The sequence below is a fragment of the Ictalurus furcatus genome, chromosome 9 (genome assembly GCF_023375685.1).
Source record: "Ictalurus furcatus strain D&B chromosome 9, Billie_1.0, whole genome shotgun sequence".
Taxonomy (NCBI): Eukaryota; Metazoa; Chordata; class Actinopteri; order Siluriformes; family Ictaluridae; genus Ictalurus; species Ictalurus furcatus.
In genome coordinates this window covers 21,023,420-21,048,876 of record NC_071263.1, presented here as the reverse complement: position 1 = coordinate 21,048,876, position 25,457 = coordinate 21,023,420, and the positions used below count along the sequence as shown (strand labels likewise).

The window sequence follows — 25,457 nt, the reverse complement described above, 5'->3', positions numbered from 1 at the left end:
CACAACCATATTAAAAAAAAAAAAAAAAAACAGTAGCAGCATACATTAGTGCACAGTAAACAAAATTTCAGGAAATGAAGAAAAAATTGTGCTTAGTGCTGCAATCTGAAGCTCTCCATGAACACTCTCCTCCCAAACTAATGTTCCTTATTTATTATGGGTCTAAAATAAACTATGTTTTAAAAGAAAAGATTTAAATGGTAGACAAAGATAAATAATTATATAAATGTACAAAAAATGACATTAAAAATTGTGAAAAATGTATATTTTATAAATCTAAAGAGAATTTTACAATTTCAGTTCAGAAGTTCACATATAAATGGATGAATGAATGTTTTCTGGTATGTTTGAGTTATTTCCAGCTAATTATTGCAACACATCCTTTTCAACTCATTTGTGTTGCTGCCGAGCAAGACGTAGTTCTGCAAGTGACAGTATGAGCTACAGTAAAATATAATTATATAGGCATGATTAATGGCTTACAATACTGCATTAAGCTAAGTGTATGCTAATGCTAACTAGTTTAAGGTTCAGGTTTGGTTAGTTATATGGCTAAGACTGTTGAATAAGGTGAAGCTCGTTTTCAAGCTAAGTTAGCGCTTATAATTTGTCCTTTTGTTCATGAGGTGGCTGTGACTCCATTTACTCTACATCTGTCCTTAGTTAGTGCACACTTTGAAATTAAAGATGTTTTAGGTAGTCAGTAGGGTTGCCAGGTCCTACGTTTTTCCTAATCTAATTTCCTGGATTAGATTAGATTATTAATATTATTAGATTCATACTATCAGTGTCCTACAAACAGGTAAGCTGGACAGTTTTCTATGCAAACAGTAAATATTTTGGCAATGGTAGTTATTATATTGTCTTTTCTGCAAGCAAAATTGTTTTGTACTCCGGTTTATAAGTTTAAATGAAAAGCTACTATAAAGAGACATAAAATTAGGTAACTTTTTATTGGTTTATTTAATGAGCTCTGAATAACACACAGAAAATGTGCCAAAGTTTTGGTATTGTTATTCTTCACTCTATAAAAATGTGGCTTTGCTTCCTGCTTATATTCAATAAAAAGCTGCATTCATTTTACAGTATTTTATAACTCAAGTTTCCAGTATGTTTCTGTAAATTATGAAATTGTAATTCATTACGTTATTACTGTGCAATTACTATAGTAAGATACGCTACATTTACAATAGCAACTCAGTTGATACTGCTGTTTAAGTATAACAGTTCTGTACACTTTTATTGAGAAGTTACAGCATTTTGCTGTAACTATACAGTTTTATAGTTGATCATGAACTGGATAATTCATTCACTGATGTGTACCATTAGAGTCTACGAAATACCAAGTCTTTTAGTGTGGATTAAAACAAGCAACAACTTTTAGCACTGTCTTTATGAATTTCATTTTTTTATAAACCGATTATACTGCAAATTAAAACCAAAAACCAAAATGTTGAACAATTAATTCTTTAACCTTTCATAATTAGAGTGTGGTTTACAGACCTAATACAAACATTTAATTATGTTAATCCCAGTGATGTCAATAGGATCCTAGCTCAATGTGGTTGAGATAATTGTGCAGAAAGTGGAAGCTTTGGCCAAGAGCGAACAGATAGAGTCAATGGTGCAGTCAATAATGATAAGGTTGTGTTGCTCTGATGTGTAAAGTTCATTTTAAACCAATTAACTGGATTTCAGCTTACCTGATCATTAACCTTGGACGTGATCCCACAAATTCTCAACAAATAATATGAATGACACGAAAGGTCTTGCGATGAATGAATGAAGAGTTCAGGAGAACAGAATGAAAGGTTTTCTGGGTTGATTTTAATATCAAAATATCAAACATATAGCACATGCCACTAGAACAATTCTTCTGGTTAAAAATTCAATATGAACAATATTACAATATTATAATACATACATATATGCCGGTGTACCTCAGGCAGGGCACAAGATGAGGCCCCCTAGTGAGTAATGCACTGGCCTTTCATTGAAAGTCATCTATCCTCAGGCCACAGGAAGAGGAGACTGCTCCTCTCTCTCTCCTTGATCCCATTCCGTCTGCAGCTCGGAGGACACCTCCGTAAATAGATGATCCCAGTCCCAGCCAACATCCTCCTGCACAGAGAGCATGAGAGGTAAAGAGAAAGCCAGGAGTAATGGAGAGAAGGACATGAAATGGATAGGGAAGAAACAGATAAAGAGCCAGAGCAAGGACAAGAGCGAAAGAACGGCACGAGGCCAGGAGCAAGAAGAAGGGACGAGTGAAGCGATCATAAAACAAGACAAAACAGAGACAGAGAAAACAGGAGAGATGGAGAGTGGAAGTTAATGTTTCATAAATCTTGTGTTCTTCAGAGGCACAGCATGGCCCCCTTTGGTGGCCCAAAAGCAGCTGGTCATCCCTGGAGAAAGAAAAAAAAAAGTATCTGATTCTGAAACTCCACTCACCTCTCTCACCTCCTGCTCTGGTGCTAAAACCTTGGTGAGTAGTTTCAGGTCAATCTCACCATCCTGGACAACAACACAGGCTATGCATTAACCAAAAATCAGCCTTACACAGGACACCCTGGATAAAATGTTTCATATTATAATGGAAATAATCAATTATCAATTATCTACTAAAAAAAATACTATGCAAAAGAACCAAATGCTATTTTGCTCTTTCCCAGCATTGACGAAAATCTATGTGAGCAGCTGAATTGGGTCTCACCAGAGTCTGAAATGCTGAATACTTCATAAGGTCATTGTCCAGATCCCTGTAGGTCATCACTCTGTTCACCTGGATACTGAGACAATGACAGAAATTCAGCTACAAATGGAATTTTTAATTGTAAGAAAAACTATATGTTTCGTTAAAGTATATTTCATTTCATACTCTTAAACCAAGCAAAACTATATACAATGCATCAAAAGAAACAACAAAAACGATGAGGATGGCAACCAACACTTTCAGCACTATTAAGTAAGGACTAAATCACAATGGGGAGTGCTGTTACATGAAAATAATCAATGATTCCACCAAAGTTTATTATAGGTTTATTATTTCCTTAGAACAACAGATGCCAAAGTGTTTCATTCCTCTTATTCCACACCAATTTGCCAAAGATCACATTTTTTTTTATTTATTAATGAACGACAAACAATCTGTTTAACTGTTTATCATTTCATTTAGTGTAGAAAGTCCATAACGTAAGTTCATGTTATCGCTTATGATATAGACGTTGCAAACGGTTTTTTGTAGTAATAAGATTGACAGAAAGTTCAGAAAAGTCTGTGGTGGAAAACTGACTGTTACGAAGCACTGACACTGGAGACGCCTTCCATAAATGTTAAATAAATGTCTCCTTACAGAAACCTTCATCATATCAATGCTTATACATTTTTTTCTGTTAAATAAAGGCATTTTTTTTTAAATCTGTTTATAATTAGCCTTATCTTATGTGGAGTATCCGCCCTGTGAAGTAGCTGACCAATCAGAATTGAAACTTCAATGCTGCTGTGGTTTGATAGCAATATAAATAAGAGTGTATCTGAGATTAAAGACTGCAAAATGATTTCTGCATTACGCCACACATTGCATAATGATGATGAGCCTGGAACCAAAACAAAACAACAAAAACCACCATGAACAATGACTTGATTATGAAGCGCTGGGACACACGAAATCAAACTAAAGCCAAGCAGAAATCCGTCTCTAAATTGAAAGCCAGCTGCTTATCTGCAATTCGTGTATTAAACTGAGAGCGAGTCTGTAAACGTAGCCAGGGCCTAGCAATGCATGCCAGTCCTACTTAAGCCACATTACACGCTACATTGCCCTCACGATGAGTTCAGTGTGGATATTATCTCACACACGGCACACACAGAGAGAGCCAAAGGGGGAAAGGGCACCCACATTCAGAACCTGGATCAGTGAGACCCCTAACGTGTGACATGAAGCTCTGACTGTGTCAGTTATCAGTTATATAGTATAAGCTCATCTTTCTTCTATTAGTTGTGTAATAAAATCCTCATTTGTGAAATATCTGAAAATCCTGTTCACAGATCATTAGTTTAAATTCAAACAGTAGCACTTGTTGATGTCTACTGATGAATAACATCTGAGCTAGCACCTGATAGTCAAGTAGTAAGGCGTTCCATCATCCATGCACTATATGTTATAAGTATTTCTGCTTTTACTTTTACTAATATAAGGAGTATTATATAAATATTACAACAATAGGGAAATGTCTAAGGGCAGGGTTCTTTTTGTTTTTTTACCCCAGGTGTCTCTCAATTTCTCAGGTCTCAGTTTTGTTCCTAGAGACGCATTTGTTTCATATTTTAAGGTGCTTTCCCATATCCATTGTTTGGTCTGTTACAATCGAACCCTGGTGCATTTTCCCCCATGACGCAGTTCGTTTAGGCACGGGAGAACACAACTCAGTCCGGTTCCAAGAAAACTGATTAAGTGATTTGTTCCATCAAGTGAGTTAGAAACAGGAAAAATGTCCAAATGTGCACGGGTACACGACGACCAAGACTGAGAAACACTGTCTAAAGACAGCTCTAAAAGTGTCCTTAGTCCTACTTAGACAAGAGAATATCCATACTTTTTGTCCAAAATGTTTTCTGGTTATACTTTTCCAGGTCTGTAAATGAAGACCTATAAATTCCATACTTTCAGACTTTACATAACGACTGCGCAAGAGTCAGAGACCAACCAAATGGCCATTCACGTCATTAATTCCATTTTCAGTCAAAGCAGCCATGCAGTACTTATTTACTTTAAAGTTCAATATTCCAAATAAAATATTTACAGATTTCAACTTTGTGTCATTTCTGAACAATAACAGTAATGAACAGTACTGGTGGTAAAATGTATTTAACAGAAAATCACACAAAGGTCTTCAGTACTGCATGGCTGTTTGTCTGAAAATGGAATGAATGTACTGAATGGCCATTTGATTGAAAACAAAATGGGTTGTCTTTGACTTCTGCACAGTACTGTATAAACAGTTACACTCACTGCGAGACTCCTGTGAGAATAGACTCACTGTGAAGAAAGCTTCTCTAAATGCCAACTCTCCTCACAACTGGAAACTTTCGTGTTGTCAGATTAGATGTCTGCTTGTCAGATTAACAACTCTTTTGGGGCTCAGTCTTTTCAGTTCAACTGTCGAAGGAGTGTGACGTTTTGCATTCTTAACCCATTACACATATAACTACAACATGGTCAAGTTTTAAACCTGACAACTTGCCAACAATTATTACACATCTCAAAACCAGCATAAAAATCTGCAGTGTGGGCTAAATTATAGTCGGGACATTTAATTTCCCTTTCTACTGCGGTTGAAGTTACTGGGATTCGAAGGTGCTGTGTACCTTGGTGGTGCAGCCACTTGCATGGTGAGGTCCTCTTCCTGTACTTCATCCAGATCTGGGATCACAGGGATATCTAAGGGGGAAAAAAAGACATCAACATTAATAAACTAGGCATGCTCTATTGGTGGATGTTGCAATCTGGTTAGACATAATGGAGGATAAGAAACAGATAAGTGGCACAGATCAGAGATCAAAAGAGAGCAATAAGGAAAGGTTGGCTGCAGAAATTTGAAATGAGCACAAACACTCTGCAAACTTTTCTAAAAAGGAAAGCAAAAAAAAAGAACTGAAGCCCTTGGAACAAGCTTGGCCATATGCTGCTTGCTACTGCTGGGTGTTACTGAAAGCTGCAACATATCTCACATCTCTTGAATCATAAGGCTTCACAGATGCTGTCTGTCTCCTCTGTTAATTTTTGTTTATATTGCATGTGAACTGGCATTTGATGCCCACCCTCCCTCTACTGCTTCTTCTCTCCCTCCAACTCCTCATCCCTCTTTCACTCTCTCGCTAATATCCTCTTCCTCATTGCCCCCTGTCACAGTGACCAGGCGGGCATGAATATTCAGTGAGCAAGGCGGCATCTCTTCCTGCTGCGAGGCAGAGCACTGGCCAGGGGCTCCCTGAAAAGTGCCTCCCCCTTACCCTCTATGCACCCCCTACACCACTTACGCACCCCACCTTACCCCCCACTACCCCAGCATTTGGGCCTTGTCACTGGTGGCTACCCTACGGACCCTTCGGGCTGGAATGGGTGACCTGTGTGCCCAATCGGAGTGGGCTAGGCTCCAGGTGTGCCCATCTGTGTGGGGTCGGAAGTCACGGCGTGCCCTGGCAGGAGCCGCAGTGCCAGGAGCTGCCTGCCCGCCGCTCAAAACAGTGGGAACCCGCTTTAATTGGCAAAACTCAACAGGACAGAGCATGGCGCTGCTCCCAAAGAAGGACAGGGCAAACTTTCACAGCCCCCCAACACACACCCACACCCTTTTGGATGGACTTTCATTAGAGTGAGGAAGTGTTAGTGGGTGTATGTTGGGGAGTGGAGAGTGTGAAGGAGTCAGAAACAAAAGGAGAAGAGGATATGGTACAGTTAGTATGCTCGCTTAATATATTATAAGCTCTGATTAATGGAAAGTTTTACTATTTGCATATTATTCACATGAAAACTTATACATAGCGTTGACATAACATGCATAAAATGAAAATTAATCTTTGATTTTTGGACAAATGTGATGCTCTGTTGCACCGTTGCGTTCTAATCAAAAGAGAGTCATTTATCACATGGTTGAGAACATATGAGAGCAATACACAGGATCTAAAGAAGTTTATAAAAAAAAATCATTTTAAAAAGAGAGCGAGAGAGAGACAGTTCATATTTTAATTTATTATCCTTCACAGATTAAAAAGTGAACACATAAAAAAATAAATAAATAAATAATAAAAATTTTATGACACCACAGCATAAAAGACCATTTAAAAAATGATCTCTGTAATCAACCTCAATGTAACTTCAAACAACCAAGACACACTCTGGGGAATTTTCTGACTGTACAGCTTCAGTCAGAGCGACACACCCTGCAACTCGTGTTAAATTCCATCACTCTGTCACTGATAACAAGGCCTCTTATGCCTCCATTGATAACTTCTTGCTTTTCTTTTATTTTTAATTAAATCTAATTAAAAATGCCAGCCTCGTTTAGTCACTGACAAGATTCATCTGTGTTTCTGATATCCAAATAAATGCAGGCGCGCGCTGAGTGCTGCTTCATATTCATGAGGTCCTGGGTGACACTTTGTCCTCTCATTTCCAAAGCAGTGCGTTCAGCAGAATCTGTCCCCCCTGGACCCCCAATCAAATTTAATGGTCTTAGCGCAGTGACATCAAAAAGCCTCTACGTCCAGCTCTTCGCAAATAGATTCCAGGCTTGTTTTCCCCCCGCAACCCTCCCCTTCAGCGAATAATGCACTATCAACACAATTCTATCAGAGTTCAATGTGAAACATGGGGGGCTTAGCTCTGTGTATGCAAACGCCATGATTAAGTGGCCAAAGCAAAACAACGTTTTTAAATGAGGTTCCAATGCAGCCTATTATGAGAGGTCAGGGGAGAAGTAGGGGTCACTGAATACAAGCTAATATGACGACTCCATCAAAAACCAAGGCTGCACCTCCCAGCATTTAAGATTTGTTTACCTCCTATCCAATAGGCCCACCAAGGTTATTTGCTCAGATAAAATACAGAGAGAGTGGACTAATCGGACCAGTAAGACTGCAAATACTATTTTATATTCATGCCTATATATATATATATATATATATATATATATATATATATATATACACATACACACACACACACATATCCAGCTTGGGCATGTGGCTGCTTTTAGAGCCTAGTAAACCCAGCCAATGGCATTCACCGTTCACAAGGTAATCATCATCTGAGCTCTATTTCCTGGGCCAGATCCTAAAGCAGCAGGGTCTCTCAGCATATCTGACCATTTTAGGCATGGGCTATAGAAACTGATATTATATATATTAGACAGATAAACAAGCTCAAAACAATACTCATAATGATAAAATGATGATGGCTATTGATACAGTCACAGTACAGTACAATACAGTACAGTCCTTTAAGCTTACAGTCAGATTTGCACTAACTGGACTGGAATGATCCACACAGATTACTGTTTAGTGCAAATGTTTACAATTGAGTATTTTTTTTATTTCTACTGCAGGTTCTGTTTGGAAAACAGACATATCAGTAAACATCTGTTTAACGAAAACAACTGAGAGGAACATGAAACCTGCCAATTATTCTTGAACATACTGTATTTTAAACTTATAAAATTAAATCAGTCAATTATTATTGGGATATTATTGTTACATTTTTGGTTCCTTAAATCGGTATCACTGATGAAAATTTGACATCAGTTGGTTTAAAAAAAAAAAAAAAAAAAAAAAAAAAAAAAAAGTTTCATTCAAAGTGATTTTGGATTTCAAATTTACTGTTTCTCCATCTATACAAATTTCATTGTTAAAAGCTAACATTTTTAACATTTAAAGTAATGTAAAACAATTTTGCATATTAAAGAGAGCCAGTAGGTGTGTTGTAATGTAACAGCACTCCATCACTTTTCAACATAAATAATGTTTACGTTTTCTTCAGAGTAATGTCTGTAGACCAAAAATGTCAAGCAAAATTGTAAAAATATCAAATAATTTCAATTTAAAAACTAATCGAATAAATTGTGACAACATGGCTTGAGAATTTCAATACTTGCATTATGACAAAAATTTATTATCCAAAATTACAAAAACACACACATTACATACATACATACATATACATATATATATATATATATATATATATATATATATATATATATATATATATATATAAAAACACTGATATGTATCTGTAATAATCTTTATTGTGCCTAAACAGAGATCCTTCGAGATCAGAACTGTACCAGTGTTGCCTTCTAAAACTGTGCAACCGGTGGCATTGCTCTTCACCCCTTCTCTTTACTTTTGGCAATTTCAGCCCTTATTTCCCCTGCTGCTCGGTAGAAAAATTGGAACAATTATTCCAGGCTGTGCTTTGCTGAAAGTTCTGACATTACTTGTGTGGTGGACCTCAAGAGCTCCAGGGTGTGTGGAAGCCATGTTCCCAGTGGAAGACACTTCGAGCAGGGACTAGTGTGAGTGAACACATGCACGAGTGCTGCCACTCAAGTTATGACCTGTGCGGTTGTGGGCATGGTGAATTCTCACCCTTTCCTTTGAGGTGTGAGTATATCATGTTATTTATAACAGGTACCTGACACTTTTTTTAACAATGTGCATGTGTTGCTTAATAAATAATAATAATAATAATAATAATAATAATAATAATAACAACAAATGTAATTGTTGACATTACTGTGGTATAAGAGGAATAAAATTTTCAGGACTAGCTGTTCTAGGAATCTAATCGACTTTAGGATGCATCCCCCTTGTCAGGCTGCATCGTACCATCCCTTCGTTAATTATTTTCCTGTAACAGCACACCCGCTGTGTTTAATTGCATAGACTAGCATAGAAATATACAGTTGCCTTCATGTTCTCAAATAAATTATTTTATACTGCTCAGTTATCAAAGTTCAGTTATCAATTAACACAGAGGTTATATATTTGGAAAACTGCACTGCAGTGATCAATCAAAGGCTATTATTACTCTGCTGTAATTCAGTATCAAACCCAAGGAGTAAGCGTGAACTCTGTGGCAATCTGTGTTAACAGAGGTGAACTGAGCAGTGTCACTAGCAGAACTACAGGGATACTCACCGCTTTCATCATCCGAGCCCTTGGGGGTCTGGGGTCTTAACCGGCGGCTATACACAAACAATAACAACAACAACAGGTGTCTGTTAGAGCAAAGGCTATGGAATTGTTAATCACCAAAGCAAAACGTCTTGTTACTTAGCGGTGAAATTTCTGTGCTAATCTCTCTTGCTGTAATTATGTCCTACATGGCTTGCAGGCACAGGTAAAGTGGTGCAAGAATTCAAAAAAGACAAATGTCTCGTAACACCCCCCCCCCCCTTTCCTCCCCAACCTTAGCTAAAGTGATGAGAACTCCACCATGATGTCTTTTAATCAGGCTAAGTGATTGTTCTTGGAATGCCAGGATTAGTTGCAACCAAGGACAATTTCCAAGCAATGGCAATTTCCTTTTTTATTTTTTATTTTTATAGCAATAAGCGCAAACAATCGGTCTATTCTACTGTTCTTTTTTAAAAAAAAAATTACTCTTGCTTTTTTTTTTTTTAATCAGCAATATGGTAAAAAGTAATAAAACATGAATGAAAATTAAGGGAAAAGTATGAAACTTACTCCTCGACCTCCTCAGAACCTTGCCTTCTTCCAGCTCTTTACAAAAAGAAAACAAAGAAAAGGTTAAAATAATCAACAACACGTTTTGACTTGTGCAATGCTTTCTTATTGAATGCTTTTTGTCCTTAATCATCACAGCACTAGTGATTAAGTGGATACATTTGTTGATAAGTGTTTCAGCCCTTATTAAACAAACAGCATAATTTTGCTCTTATTACTCTTCTATAATTTAACAACTTGATTAATTGCAACAATTCGTTCCAACTTTATCTTACTAAGTACTTACTAGATAAACTAGATGAACAGGAGAATCTATATCTACATCACAGAGCAGTAAAAGAATTAAAAAGAAGTAGCACTGCCCCACTTAGGTTTGCCCTCTGTCCTTTAAAACAAGACACTGATCACAGCAAAAGCCCACTCAGGGCACCATGCATTAATTAAGCAGATAAAGCAAATCAGTGTTGATTCTGATTAATCAGGTACAACAGAAACAGAAAAGATTCCCTTAGCGTTTAGTGCCCCCTACTGGGTAACAAATACAGGGGCTTTTATTCCCAAACACAAATTTACACACTTCTCAAATTGTTTTTTGTCAAAAATTCGGTCCTCTCTCATTTTTATTGGATTATTGAATGTTTGGCTACATATCTGCTTTCATCTTCATATGTTCTAGTAGTAGCTTTATTGATTATTTTCTAAAAACAAATCTGTGAGAAATGTATTTGCCATAAACACACAATCTTTAATAAGACGAATTAGATCTAATTGAACTTTCATTAAACTGTGCGGTATGTTTTTTTATTCTGTGTAACCAGATAAAAACACCCAGGCACTATCACTAATACTGTGAATATATAAATACAGTATTCTTTATTAAATTCAGATATACAGAGGCTCATGAGTGGGCAAATAAAAGGCATCGAGAGATCACAAGTCGGAATTTATAAAATAATAAATAAATAAATACATACATACATACATACATACACTGGCTCTTTTACACCTCTACTCTGTGCGCTTTGGTCCTCTAGAACTCAATTAAAAATCTTGTATAGTAGCACTACTTGTATTGTTCTCTGCTTGATATATCGCTTTGCTCGTATTTGTAGGTCACTTTGGATAAAAGCGTTTGCTAAATTAATAAATGTAATGTACAGCATTCTTCCAAAAGATATTCCCTCAGTCAGTGATTTGAAGGGGGTGGAGAGCACGGTTGCTCCAAAATCACCCATACATGTTCAATTGGGTTGCGATCTGGTAACTGTGACTGAAGGCCACAACATTTGATTTACATAATCTTCATCCTCATCAAACTATTTAATGAGCCCTCTTGCCCTATGGATGAGGGATCCTGAAAGAGACTAATCCTAACAGAACAGAAATGTTTCATCAGGAGGATAAAGGTAATCAGTCAGAATAACCTTAATATATTTTCAGCCATGCTTACCTCTAAGGGGACATGGAGTGGACTCAAATCATGCCAGCCTCCCAAAGCACAGCCACCATTTTTTCAAGCAATTTGTCACTAGTCTGTATATTTGTAATAAGCAGGTTTCATATGAGTCTGTATAAAGGAGAGTGACCAAGATCATAAACTGGGGGGGGGATCGCCTTATTACACAGACGTTAACTGGGCTTATTATAAAATGTTTAACCTGTTATGACGGCACCCAATGTGACGGTGTTTGATACAGCAACTGTATTTCTAGTTTCCTGTTTCACTCTGTACTGTACTGTAAGGTAAGGGAGCGGCTGCTCATCCCGCTGCCCTCTTTGTGTGTCCTGTCCAGGCAGAGTTGTATTTAAAGCACATTAAAGCACCCCCTGATTAAGACTCATGTAAGGTAAAGCGATAGACATGGTCAAACTGTCTGGAAAAAGTTGTTAGGGATAAAATATATTGTGACAACCTGGCTTCAAAGGTTCATCAATAAACTGACAGATCAGTTAGTGTCAATTAGGAGTGATAGATCTGCAAATCCTGGGATTTCTGCTGTGGGATTAGTGCGAGCAGGGCGGCGGTGATTGAGCGCGAGGAGTGACATTGAGCAAAAAAAAAAGTCCTTGCCTGCTCTAGAGGGGACCATTAGTTACTTTGTTTCACAGTGCAGGATCAATGCATCGTGAACCCCTTTAACACCTTATACAGCACTCCATCCACTCTTTCTCTCTCCTTTATCTCTCTTCCACAGAAAAGAGAAAATCAAGGCGGACGCACCGAGCTGACACCCTGACCTGTCTTGAGACAGATGTATAGAGGTTCTCGCTACTGCCCGGACCAGTGAGTCAGAAAACCATGCAAATGAATCCAATCTAGCTGGCTTGTTCACTTCAGAGTGCCGCTATATGCATCTCTAGTTTTAAAGGAGAGAGGCAGTGAAGCAGCAGAGCACTGAATCAACTGGAACAAGCGACACATTGCCACTGACAGACTACCGAGTGCGGTGATACAACAGAATGAGCTTTATACACCACGGCTTCTCTCAATCCGAATAGCTTCCTTTTTACAATAAGATTTGATAAGTAAAATCTTGTCTTGTTGATCTGTAAGAATTAATAATATAATGTTGGATTAAACTTATTCAAGCCTGCACAGCTTTCTCACTTTAGTTGCACAGAGAACATCGCCCTCCAGTGACTCATACAAGACACTGCATTCACTAACCACTAAAAAAGTTTAAAAGCAGGTCTGAAAGATTTTGTAACTGAACTATAATTTTTTTAAATAACAATAATGATTTTGTTTTTTTGAAAATAAATAAATAAATAAATAAATAACACACTTCTAGCAAAGCCTAAATACTTTGTTATTAAAAAATATATCAACATATAACATTTAGTGAATTACTACCCAATTTGGAGCCAGATATTTGATGAAGGGCTTGACATTCACTTTTATGCACATATAATAACTGTGAGTCATTTGGATTCATTGCTGACTAACGTCAACCTTTATCTTATTGTGACACCAAAAACATAGTAAATCATTTTATATATCATTTTTATAAATGCTCATTCCATCTCCAGTGGTCCGATGCAGGTTGCGAGAGCATTTTTAATTTTCCTAAAAAAAATTTTGTGTGATTACCTATATGTATTGTCATTGCAAAACCACCAGTGTCTTTAAAAATATATAGATTTTACTTGGTTTAACTACAACAGCTATCTCTATGTTATGGCAAACAACAAATTTTGGTTATACAGCTGTTTACAGAAACCTCAATATCTCGGCTCAGGATGGTCCTAGCTCCTTGGAACAAAAAACTGATCTCTAGAGCACATTACAAGGAACATGTACATAAATAAACATTTTGCACATTCATGTTCCTTAAACTTAAAACGCAAGTCCAAATGTAATGCTCAAGATTGCTCACAGTTCCACTTTTAGGGTCAGTTTATAATGGGAAAGGTTCGAGTCTCAGTCTCAATTTTTTAGTGGATACCTAAGTAAGTATATGTATGTGTGCATGCAGAACATTTCAGGTTTAAGACTTCTCTTTTCTTTTTAAATAAATGGAGGCAATTTTTAAAAATTTCCCTCACTTTTAGGTTGAATATCTCTGGTGGGGGACCAGATACGAACCTGACATTTTGACAGAAATAAGTCCTCTATAGTAGCATTCTGCTGTAAAAATTGTGAGTAACCTCTGCAGGACAGTGGATCTTGAGGGCCAGATTTGAAGAACCAGCCTGATCTATCATGTTGGTACAGGTGTACAGTTGGTATGCGTGAACAGATTTTAACCAAATGTGGAAGTACAGTGTTCAGTTAGGTGCTTTACAAATGAACCATGTCATAAACTGAGCTGTGGTGTTGTTTCTTCTGTGATAAAAGCAGTAAGTAACTTCTAATCTGTAGTCAGTTACTGCTTTTATCACAGAAGAAGCAACACTACAGTTCTGTTTATGATACTGGTTATTCGTGATTGATAGATCATGATAGATTCATAGATTTGTACTATTATATTTACCTTTAATAAGCTGCTTGAGCCAAAAAAAACAACAAAAAAAAAAGAGTCTGCATCTGCCTTATTTGTACAAAGTCAATAGGTTGCTCACCTGGATGAGCATAATTTAAACTAGATGGCCAGTTTGTTGGCCAGAGTCTGAGGTTTCCCTTTGTGCTTCATGTCCAAGAAAAACACAGCTCTGACTCTCCACATATCAGAATGCACAGGGCCAAATCAGTGCATGACTTATTAGATGTACACGATGGAACACTGTGACTTTTTTATTTATTTATTTATTTGTTTGTTTATTTATTTATTTATGGGGGAATGGAAAATTTGGCCAGAATTGGCAGGAACGCTCTCAAGACACTGTTGGCATTCTTACCTGAAAGGATTATGTGACAAAACTAATGTTTTGCCTGGGAAGGAGTTGATGAACAATTGATTGTTCATCAATTGTTGATGAACAATTGTGTATGTGTACGCTTATATAATTTGTTCCAGACAAAAAGGGGTAGGAGTGTGCTTTGGGTTAGTTAGGGTTAGATTAAGAATGAATATAATGATGCAGTCAGGGTCAGGTTAAAGTTGGGTTTGCACTGAGGATTAGAGAGCATTTATATATTCATTCCATAGGATTAAACCCTACAAGAACAGCAATTCAAGTGTGTGTGTGTGTGTGTGTGTGTGTGTGTGTGTACATAAGTATACACATTCAAGCATCAGTCAATGCTTCAGACTCTGTGTTATCCTCACCAAGATGTAGGCTACAGACGATGATGGGTAGCAATGTATTTTCACATATAAGAAAATGTAAACTACACACTCATTCAGTGAATGGAGTGTCACATCTTTCACAAGTAGGCCAGAGATTTGTGTTAGAGATTTGTGTGAACTCACTTGGCAGAGCCGGTCCCAGTGGACTCTTCAGCCCAACCTCCCTGTCTGCGAGGTGGCTTAGGTGGAGGTCCCTAACAAATGACAAACAATTAGTGAGCTGAAAATGTCACAAAACTTTTTACATGCACACCATTCAGTGTTACTATAGGGTCAGCCATACATGTGTTTAAAAGGAATTCATATATTAACTATGCTAGTGTGCCTCTGCTATACAGAGCATGCTCACTAATCTGTAATCTAAGACACCTGGAGGAAGATTTAGTCATTTACTAAAGACACACATTCTTTGGCTGAATAAGGTGTTCCTAGATTAAAGCTCTAGATTAACTAAACTATGCAGACACTCCCTATGAATCTTCTCTAATGTCCCACAGTGCTTGCACTGCCAAAGCTATAAATGTTAGAATAAATTTTTTTTTTTTTAAAACACCTATAGGAATACGTAATGGTATTTTTTGTTCAAAATACATACATAAATACTCCACTTCAATAAATAATACATGCTTTCAAAGATGGATGTTTGTGAGAACACTGCTATGAATTTAAGGAAAAATCAGGCTCATCTGCTTCTTTTGGCGCAGGCACTACACTGCTTTGTTCTTCCGACATCCCTAACTTACATCAGTCACAAGTCACTCAACCTGACAGCTAGTTGTTTCAACCACAAACAACAATTAACCACAAGGAACAATAACAAAAATGTCCAATACAATCTGCTGTGTTTTCTAATACTTTGTACTCAGAACAAACCCTGATTAAGTTTGCATATGATTTATGAAAGATGCAACGGTGCACAGAGATGCTATTGTTGTTTAGAACAATGCTTAAACTTACTTGCTGGATCAGTAAACTTTCTGCATGAAATAAAACCATAAAAAGAAACACTCCAGTGTTATGTGACTTCCCCACAAGGACATCAGGAAATATTTCATAAACTTGGTGCTTATTAATAGAACAAATTAGCATAAGCAACAAGAGTCAAAATATTAATATTAACAAAATGTTTTTTGTAGCTGATTTATGAACAATTAGATTTATTATCAGCCTCTTATCGCTAATGAAATTGTAACACAAACCATATTCAGATCCAGAAATGAAAGAAAAAAAACCAACATCTGGTGAAAATTATGCCACATTTTTATGGCTGAACACAATATATGTCAATATCTAGTCTGATGCCTTTTTAAAAGACGCATGTGTTAGTCAAGAAAAGTTTCATTTTGTGAAATGACCATAAAAGGCAAGAATCATCATATTGATACATTACAGTATGGAGAGCTAATTACACTGATACCACAGCACTGATGAATTCTCAAATCTGATTGGTCAGAAGGTGTTGATTCATTTTCTATAACAGCAGCTCTGAAAGTAGCTGTGGCTGGAAGGCAAATGACAGGTTTATATAATCGCGCTTGTTCTAATAGTAACAGCTAACATGAGGATTTCTATGGCAGGCGTGCCACATGAACAGATTTTTAAAATGAGTGTAATTATTGAGATTTCTGTAAGGAAATGTTTATTTAGGGTTTTTTTTTTGTTTTTTGTTTTTTTTAGGAGTCTCTAGTGTTGGGACGTTTGTTTCAGTCTTATTACCTTTAAGAGAAAGTGAGCAAATGACTGTTTATAGCTGTTAGAATGGAAGAAACTAATGTTTTGGGACAACCTTAAATGTAAATATAAGCAATTAAAATGTATGCATCATTATTTTACAAATACAAAAATGTTCACATTGGCAAATTGCTGTGATGAATATATAAAACACGGAAATACATCACCAAAGCTACTGTGATTATGAGACGTCAAAGAATTTACATTTAGTGCCATTTTAGGTGAAATCTGATTTTAAAAAATAAACTGTTTCGTCATTTAAAATGTTTTATGCTTCTGTCAGACATTAATACACTATAAACAAATTCTTTTTTTTTTTTTTTTTTTTAAAGTTAATAAATTATTTAGTACTTACTGCTTGGAGGTTTAGCGTAACAGAATGAAACTGGTGAACTAAAAACTTACTTGCTTGCTTTAGTGAATGCTATTAAAACAACTTTATAACTTAAGGAACGCTTAAGATTTACATCAGACAGTGTAGTCTGTTTCATGTTTATTACTTTATTACTGCTATTACTTTTCACATCTAAAAGAGTTCATTAGCAGGTTGTATGACTCATGCTCCCTGATAATCTAATCAGCTCTACTGTACATGTGTGTGTTGGGTTTCCGGTGAAAACAGATCCATTCCTTTCTGGGGTTAAGAGCCGATGCTGGAGAATGAGCAGTAGAAAGAATGGGAGAGTGTGGGAACTGCACACAGGAGCGCTGAGAATGCTGAATGCTAGGAATGAGCCAACATAACTCCAGGAAAAACAGCCTTCTGCTCTCTCATTCTCCGATTCTGAAAATAGTCAATTGGATTAAGATCACAGACGTCAACCGGGAAAAAAACAAAAAACAGAGGAACTTTTGAATGATGGAATAGTACAGTGAGGGTGGGTGGGCAATAAATGGGTCTAAAAAACCCACAGCATTTCACATTACCAAATTGGGTCGGCAAATGACACAACGTCCTGGAGGAATGTCTTTAGCTTTACATGAAATAAATAATCTGCCATTACTGAGCTCGTTCACCACAGCTATGTGAAGCTGAATAGCCACATATAGAGACAGAAAAAGAAGAACAAAAGCAGTTGGTTGTCCTATTAAAATGGAACAAGTAATTTCATGGCATATGGGAAAAGAGGATTGTGGGAAGAATAAGGTCAGCTGAAATAATGACAACAGTCTGTTTATCAATGTCTCCAGGCTTCTCAAAGATTTTCCAATGAGAAAATGAATTTATAGCCCTAAAGTTACTTTAATTATATCAGACCAAAGCTACGTAATGTGTTTTATTTAGGCTGGTATTTAATGGTGATGGTAACTCGTGCAATCTTTAATTTATAAATGGTTTATATATAAACAATAAAATCATTTTACAGTACTGCTGATGAGATGAGTTCACATGATCTTGTTTTGCTTCCTGGGATATAGCCATAGCTAATGCCCAAACACTCCAAATTTGCCACAGTACTTTTGGGAAATTCACAAGCATTGAAAAGCTTTGCTGCTTTGCCAGCGGTGGAGTGATTTAAGAAACCACCACTCGAGACCAAACGTGAGGCACGCAAAGCTGCTGCAGATCAGCGGCTTCTTATGTCGCTGTCCATAATGAATGCTAATGATCACGAACATTAGCCTAGCATCATCGCCTGTATCTCCAGAAGTTACATCATCAGCTTATTTACAGTATTAAATCCTTTTATCTTTAATTGCTGACTCATAGCACAAAATTAAAAACAGACCGTGAGAAAGTGAATAGGCTGCACATACAAGGTTTTTGTTTGTTTGTTTCCCCATGAGTATTTCAGTCGTTAATTTTCAGTAAGCGTTATATCCTGGTTCGGGTTGCAATGGATCTAGAGCCTATCCCAGGGACACTGGGTGGACAGTGGGGACACACTCTGGATGGGATGTTAGTCCAGATCACTCTAGGGGCACTTCACAGTAGTCAGTCCACATACTGGCAGGTTTTGGGGAGGTAGGAAGAAACTGGTGTACCTGGAGGAAACTCATACAGACCGGTAGAAGATGTATTGCCACACAGACAGTAGCCCGAGCTCAGGATCCAACCGTAGACCCTGGAGCTGTGAGGTGGCAATGCTACCTACTGCTCCACCATGCTACCCTCCAATGCGTATAATATATTTGCAATGCAACTACAGACTGCACAGTCATGATGTCATTGTAAACTGTGATTACAGATAAACTTCACAGTGCACAGAATGTGGAAATGTGGGTTTTGATCTGATTTCTGTGAAGTTTACACTTAACTAATGCATGGGAGTAAAAAAAATAGAGAGAGGTGGCAAATAAAACACACAAGTGGACTAAAATGCTGGAAAATGGAAGCGTAACAGTTTCATATAATGTGTGTCAGACCAGCATTTAACACAACACTTCAGAATGAACCTTTATTGTCATACTGTAGCATGCATTTCCAGAGCTTTTCCAATACAAATGACTCATCTGAACATGAGCTTGCTTCATATAACGTGCTCTCCACATTTTAATGTGAGAATATACTGTAGGTCCACTGTTGCCTATCTCACCGGAATGCCTCGCGCAAGTCAAAAATGGAACATATTTGATGCAGAATATATTTTTAGAACAACAGGAGTTTAAAACTGGCCCTGTCACACAAGACCCCAAAAATGTATTTAATCTAGATGGAAGGTCATAGAGTGCACGAGAAACATGTTTTTGCATCAGACAAGTTAGTCTAATTTAGGAAGTTTACAGAAGGGGGGAAAAAAAACAAAAAACATTGCTGGAATTCCTAGTGGAGAAAAGCCAGTCCATGTAGAGCTCTCATCACTCCTGGGGACAAACCAAAACCTCCATACTGTAGATGCCATTGTGTTGATGCAAGACAGCTACACTGGAGCGACAAATATAAATGACTGAGGTTGATAGTACAAAAAGCCCACAGCAGGAGGAAAGATCTTTATGTACATTAGACCTGTATTAATCTCTGCAGCATCATTGAATTTGACATAATGTAGTAATTAAAACATTTGCAATGTTATCATATGCACTCAGTTTGGACTTTAGACGGTTTGTTAACCCACCTCTACCCCGAGCACCAGCGGAAAGACGCCACCATAGAACCACTACTACATAGATTATATTTGGGTGCTGGATCATTCTCACACATTTCAGGTGGTTAAACTTGGAAATGAAAATTCACCTGTTGCCTTAAAAACATGAGTAATCCCGACTTAAAAATAACCTTTGTTTCAACTCAAAAAGTTACGTTTTTACAAGTTTTACAAGTCAAGATAACGGATTATTTTAAGTTTCATTTTTTTTCATAAACTTGAGTTCAATATACAAAACTTGTCATGACAATTGGAGTTAAAGAGAAGAAATACGTTCACATAACTTAATGGGGCTACCATGTTTTATAGTGCAGCTGTAACACTGACATGGTAGTGGCATTGTAGTGTGTGTCGCTGTGGTACAAGAGTATCAGGTGCAGCAGCATTGCTGGGCTAGAGGACGATTAACACAAATTGTGCACAGAAAAATGACCTCTAGTCTCTAACTGTACTGTACAAAAAGTGATCTGCTTATTACTATTATTATTAGTAGTAGTAGTAGTAGTAGTAGTTGTAGTAACACTGCTGCTATGATACACTCATATGATTACCATGATCCACAACCCAAATACCACTTAGTTTACAGTATTCCTACAGTAATATCAAAAATGTGTACTCATTCACACTGTGTAAATAAATGTGAGCTAAAAACTTTATATAGCCTAAATACCATGGTTCTCAAAGTAGGGTCCGCTAAGCAAGGCCAGGGGGTCTGCGATTTTCTCATTTCATTTCAGTGGTGGAAACTAAAGGGTGTTCCAAAGGTCTCTATACATTAGGGAATTCCCAACTTTATTAATAGCCTGTTTGTAAAGAATAAATAATTACTGAGGGATCAAAGGATTTATTTATTTATTTTAAGATAAAGGGTTCCACAAAAGAAGACTGTAAAAAGTTTGAGAACCCCTGGCCTACAACACAAGTACTGTAACTTTATACCAAGTCATTTTTAGGGTAGCTGATGTTGGCATGTAAGCCCCTTTAATCAATTAAAGTCCAATGGCTATTACTACATGGTATAAATTTACAGAACAATGTACACATCTATTAACACTACAGGCAAAGCCATGCATGTTACTGTACCGTATCCTCCTCCTCCTTGGTTTGCAGGAGCAGATACACCAGTATGATTAGGTCTTATAATGATAAATGTAATGTAAAGTAAGATGGATTTCAGATGGATGTGCAGTGTCAGTGACACCGAGTACAGTAAATCTCAGGACTCACCTCTCCAGGTGCTGACATGCCAGAGGAGGACGACTTCCTGCCGGGACGCGACTCTTCTGCAGACGCCTGGTCAACAGCCTGGCGAGCCCTTCTGCCACTTTTTGCAGACTGTTGAATAAATTAGGAACACAGCATTAAATCAAATACTTTTAATTAACCGAAATATGTTGTTAATGGTCTGGAACAGATAATCATTTCCGGTCTCTTTACCAGCGACCATTTTATGTTGCTAAGGCAACCTGACGCTTCAGTTCAACACATGCCAGAAGTATTAGCTAGCTCGCTCGTTAGACTGTTTGTTGCATTTAAAATCCCAATATATATATCTATAAAAAAAACTGTTTGCCTTGTCGTTAAATCACAAATGTTTGCTAACTAGCAAGATCCTGTGAGCTAACCTAGCGTTCACAAGTAACCTTAGCGTCTCCATAGGCTAGCTAAGCTTCTTTGCTAACCAACTGACTACCAGTTCAAATACACTAATAAAAAAACTCGCGATATGTGCATTCACTCTTTAATTATTTTAAATGAACGTAACTTACACTTTTTGGATATCCGTTAAATCCATTATCACCTATTTGCAACGAGTCGTCCATAATTTTTTTTTTTGGGACAGCGTCTCTAGAAGATTCCTGTTGCTCCTCCTCTCTGGAGTTTTACTTCCTGGAGATGAGGAAGCGTCGCACAGCAACCGTCTCCAAGGAAACAAAACTGAGCAATTAAATCATTTCAAAGTAGAACTATTTTAATTGCAATTTGAAATGGATTCAGAGTGCGCAGGCGCAGTGATTTTGTTTGTTTTGTTTCTTATTACAGGTGCATCTCAAAAAATTAGAATATCGTGATTGATGATTACGGCTAATATAATATCTTTGATTTCCATGAGCTGTAAGCCGTAATCATCAGGATTAAAACAAAAAAAAAAGTCTTGAAATATTTCACTGTGTAATGAATCTAGAAAATATGAAAGTTCCACTTTTTAAATTAAATTACGGGGAAAATGAATTTTTCCACGATATTCTAGTTTTTTTAGATGCACCTGTATAGTCATTTTTCTAGCTATTCCATAGGAAATGTAACCTACTATATTTCAGTAATAGTATTAAAAATACTGTTGTAATACTGTATATAGTCAATCAATTGATTATATAATTAAAATGACAAAGATGAATAATAATATCTGGTGAGTACCAGTCAGTGATCTCCACATCCATGAGATGTGTCAGGAGGGTCAGATTCCAGTCCTGGAGAGCAAACATTCAACCTCATTTAACACACCTGATTCAATTTATAATCTTATTATTAAGGCTCTCATGGGCCGAAATTGGTGTGTGAGGAAAAGGGGACAGAACTCTCATCAGGATTGTTGCAGCCATAGAACAGGCTATCACACGTCCACATATGAGTGCTGGGTTTAGAGACTCAGCGTCAGTTTTGCTACTCCTGACTAGTACACCAAACGTGATCATTATCACATCCACCTTTGTCTTTTTAACTACATAATCTATCTATCTATCTATCTATCTATCTATCTATCTCTCTCTCTCTCTCTCTCTCTCTCTCTCTCTCTCTCTATATATATATATATATATATATATATATATATATATATATATATATATATATATATATATGTATGTATGTATGTATGTATATGTATGTGTATATATATGTGTGTGTGTGTGTGTGTGTGTGTGTGTATGTGTATATGTGTATATATATATATATATATATATATATATATATATACACACACACACACACACACACACACACAGTATGGTATTATTACTACCCTGATTGCATTTTTTTTTTAAATATCACTCTGGCATATCATTTGACCTTCTTTTTCTTGTTTCACTTTTCCAGTACTCATAAAGCCAATGCAAAGACAAAAAAAAAAAAATGTGTGTGTATTCTAACCAAATAGTGAACTTACATGTTCATCTCTGAATTAGACTTTTCTTTTTTTTTGTTTTTTCACACTATAGCCATAAGGATAATATAGCTTACAAATAATGTAAGCTTAGGATTACATTATACAAATTGCATGCCAAAAGTATCTCCTATATCATACTCACCTCAAACATCACTTGATTATTATTATTATTATTATTATTATATACATTTAATAATTTACATATATAAATTAAGTCAAAGAAGTAGTGCTTTGTCTGCACATGTACTTGATTGCTCCTATAGATAATACAGTATGTTGCACAGCATCAGAAGCCACGCAGTTGAACAATTCATCAGTTCAAGTGTGTGATCATTACCGGAGCTTTCCAGACACTAATGTATGGTCATTAACTTCTATTAGCTTGTTAGGTATGTAGCCCTTGTAACACCAGTGAAGAACTAAAGAAACAAATTTTAGACCCCAGGCCTGTTTTGGCTGATTGGCAAAATTTAAGATAAGCTGAAAATATACATTGTGTTGTTCCTTTCATATTGTCCTTAGTATTGTTAATTAAAGTTAAAGATTACGTATAAGGTGAAGGTCTTAACAAGAGAGAGTCCATGAACACACTATGTTTTATTGAGCAAGACTGATTTTTACATCCATATTGTCAGCGAACAAAAATCTGCAATCAGTGGGAGAAAGTGTAAGACAGTCAGCAATGTTTAATAAGATTATCTGAATATTTTAGGGAGGATGTGGCATGTAAAGTCATGTAGAGTCCGTGTCCTTGTGGTAAAACTATTCACTGAGAGCTAATTTAAGTTTTTGGCGTCAGATGGAGTTTATTTTTGTTAGTCAATGGATACTTGGTTGAGTGCCAGAAATCTGGAGTCTTTTATTGTTTACTAGAATATTGCCAGAAATGTTGATTTAAACGTCTTGGACCTCACCATATATAGAAATGTTGATTTGCAGCCTTACACAGAAACCTGGCAAGGGTTTGTTCATTGCAGCTAGAGAATGTAAGGACCTTTGCATAAAAGGTTGTTCATTATCAATATTACATGAATGAACAGCTTGAATGGTATTGTTCAGACATGAAGACAAATTCATTCAGAGACCCAGCTGATAGACACAGCTCAAATGAACAGCGATACAAGCAAGTAATTCACAGTAATTCATCGTAAAAGCTCAACATAAACAAGTGAATAAAGAAGCATGTAATCATTGATATGGTGAAGTTTTCAGTGAGGGGATGTTTATTTGTGTGGCATGGCACAGTGGGTAGTGTTATCTCATAGCTCCAGGGTCCTCGGTTCAATGCTGTAACACTCAGAGGTAAAACTGTTCTCCACTACAGGAAAGTCTTCAGGAGAAAGGACTTTGCACATTCTGGTTTCTCTATAACAGTCTTATTAACTTTAGTTCAGAGAAATAAAAGAGGCTGTTGAGGGAACACCCACTAATAGATACCACACATAGCAGATTGGTGTAGTATAAGAGGAATAAAACTTCAGGACTTGATGTTATTGGAAAACAATCAACTGCGTTGTTGATTATTTTACTACAACATTACATCCAGAACCACTAACCTTAGAACCACTAAGGTTAAAATGCGCGATATAAGTGCAGACCATTTACCATTTACATCCCATCATATTTTAGATCGGGACACTCCTGGGCATCACTGGGCACAAATGCAGAAATACATCCTGGATGGGTCGCCTCCCCATTGTAAGGCATCACACACTCATACTCATTTAGGTTTTGTGATGGGTGAACAGCCTGATAAAATGAATAAACAATAACAAAACACCAAACGTGCATATCTATCTATCTATCCATCCATTTTCTGTACCTCTTAAACTACTCAGGGTCTCTGTTAGTCTGAAGCACAGTCGCACACACATTCACACACTACGGACAATTTTGAAAATGCCAGTCAGCCTACAGCACATGCCTTTGGACTGGGGAGGAAACCGGAGTACACGGATGAAACCCCCAAAGCACTGGGAGAACATACAAACTCCTCACACACAGGGCAGAGGCAGGATTTGAGTCCTCAACCCTGGAGGTCCGAGGCAAACGTGCTAACGACTAAGCTCCTGTGCCCCCAAATACATGTATATACCTTTTCATTTTATCATAGAAGAAAAAGATCGTGTAGACGAAATTACGACTGGGAAGCCTGAGCGTGTAGCGTCATAGCGAGGCTCATTTTAAATGATATAGGTGAGAAATAGTCTGTCCAATGTGTGCCTGTTCTGAGAAAATCCACTAGAGGGAGCTCATGGATGTTAAACGTAAGTGGCCTCTGTGTGCGTGTGCGTGCGTGCGTGCGTGTGTGTGTGTGAGAGAGAGAGAGAGAGAGAGAGAGAGAGAGAGATTCTTTATGTGGACATTATGATGTTTCCGTGCAATTCCAGGCACCATTCTTTGACTTAATTGCAGAAGTGATAAGAGTTGTTCATCACTGAGCAGTGGAAAATGAGCCACTCACCAGGACGCGCTTGTGTTTGTTCCTCCTCT

The 25,457-nt window shown here is 37.1% G+C and overlaps 1 protein-coding gene across 1 annotated transcript; it reads right to left on the bottom strand.

Moving 5' to 3' along the window:
• Positions 1–1,805: 1,805 nt before the first annotated feature.
• On the bottom strand, positions 1,806–21,723 carry LOC128612903 (intraflagellar transport protein 43 homolog A). Its single transcript, XM_053633395.1, has 9 exons — positions 21,568–21,723; positions 21,026–21,133; positions 15,105–15,175; positions 10,252–10,287; positions 9,703–9,749; positions 5,371–5,443; positions 2,717–2,792; positions 2,455–2,517; positions 1,806–2,121 (listed from the first exon to the last, which is right to left on the bottom strand). The coding sequence occupies exons 1-9, from the start codon at positions 21,619–21,621 to the stop codon at positions 2,011–2,013; spliced, it is 639 nt and encodes a 212-aa protein (XP_053489370.1). The 5' UTR covers positions 21,622–21,723; the 3' UTR covers positions 1,806–2,010.
• Between the last annotated feature and the right edge of the window lie 3,734 nt (positions 21,724–25,457).

Coding starts and splice junctions, on each gene's coding strand:
- LOC128612903 (XM_053633395.1), bottom strand. CDS start 21,621: ATGGACGACTCGTTGCAAATAGGTGATAATGGATTTAACGGATATCCA. Junction 21,134..21,567: donor TTAACGGATATCCAAAAAGT/GTAAGTTACGTT, acceptor TTTATTCAACAG/TCTGCAAAAAGTGGCAGAAG. Junction 5,444..9,702: donor GGGCTCGGATGATGAAAGCG/GTGAGTATCCCT, acceptor TTTCCCCCTTAG/ATATCCCTGTGATCCCAGAT.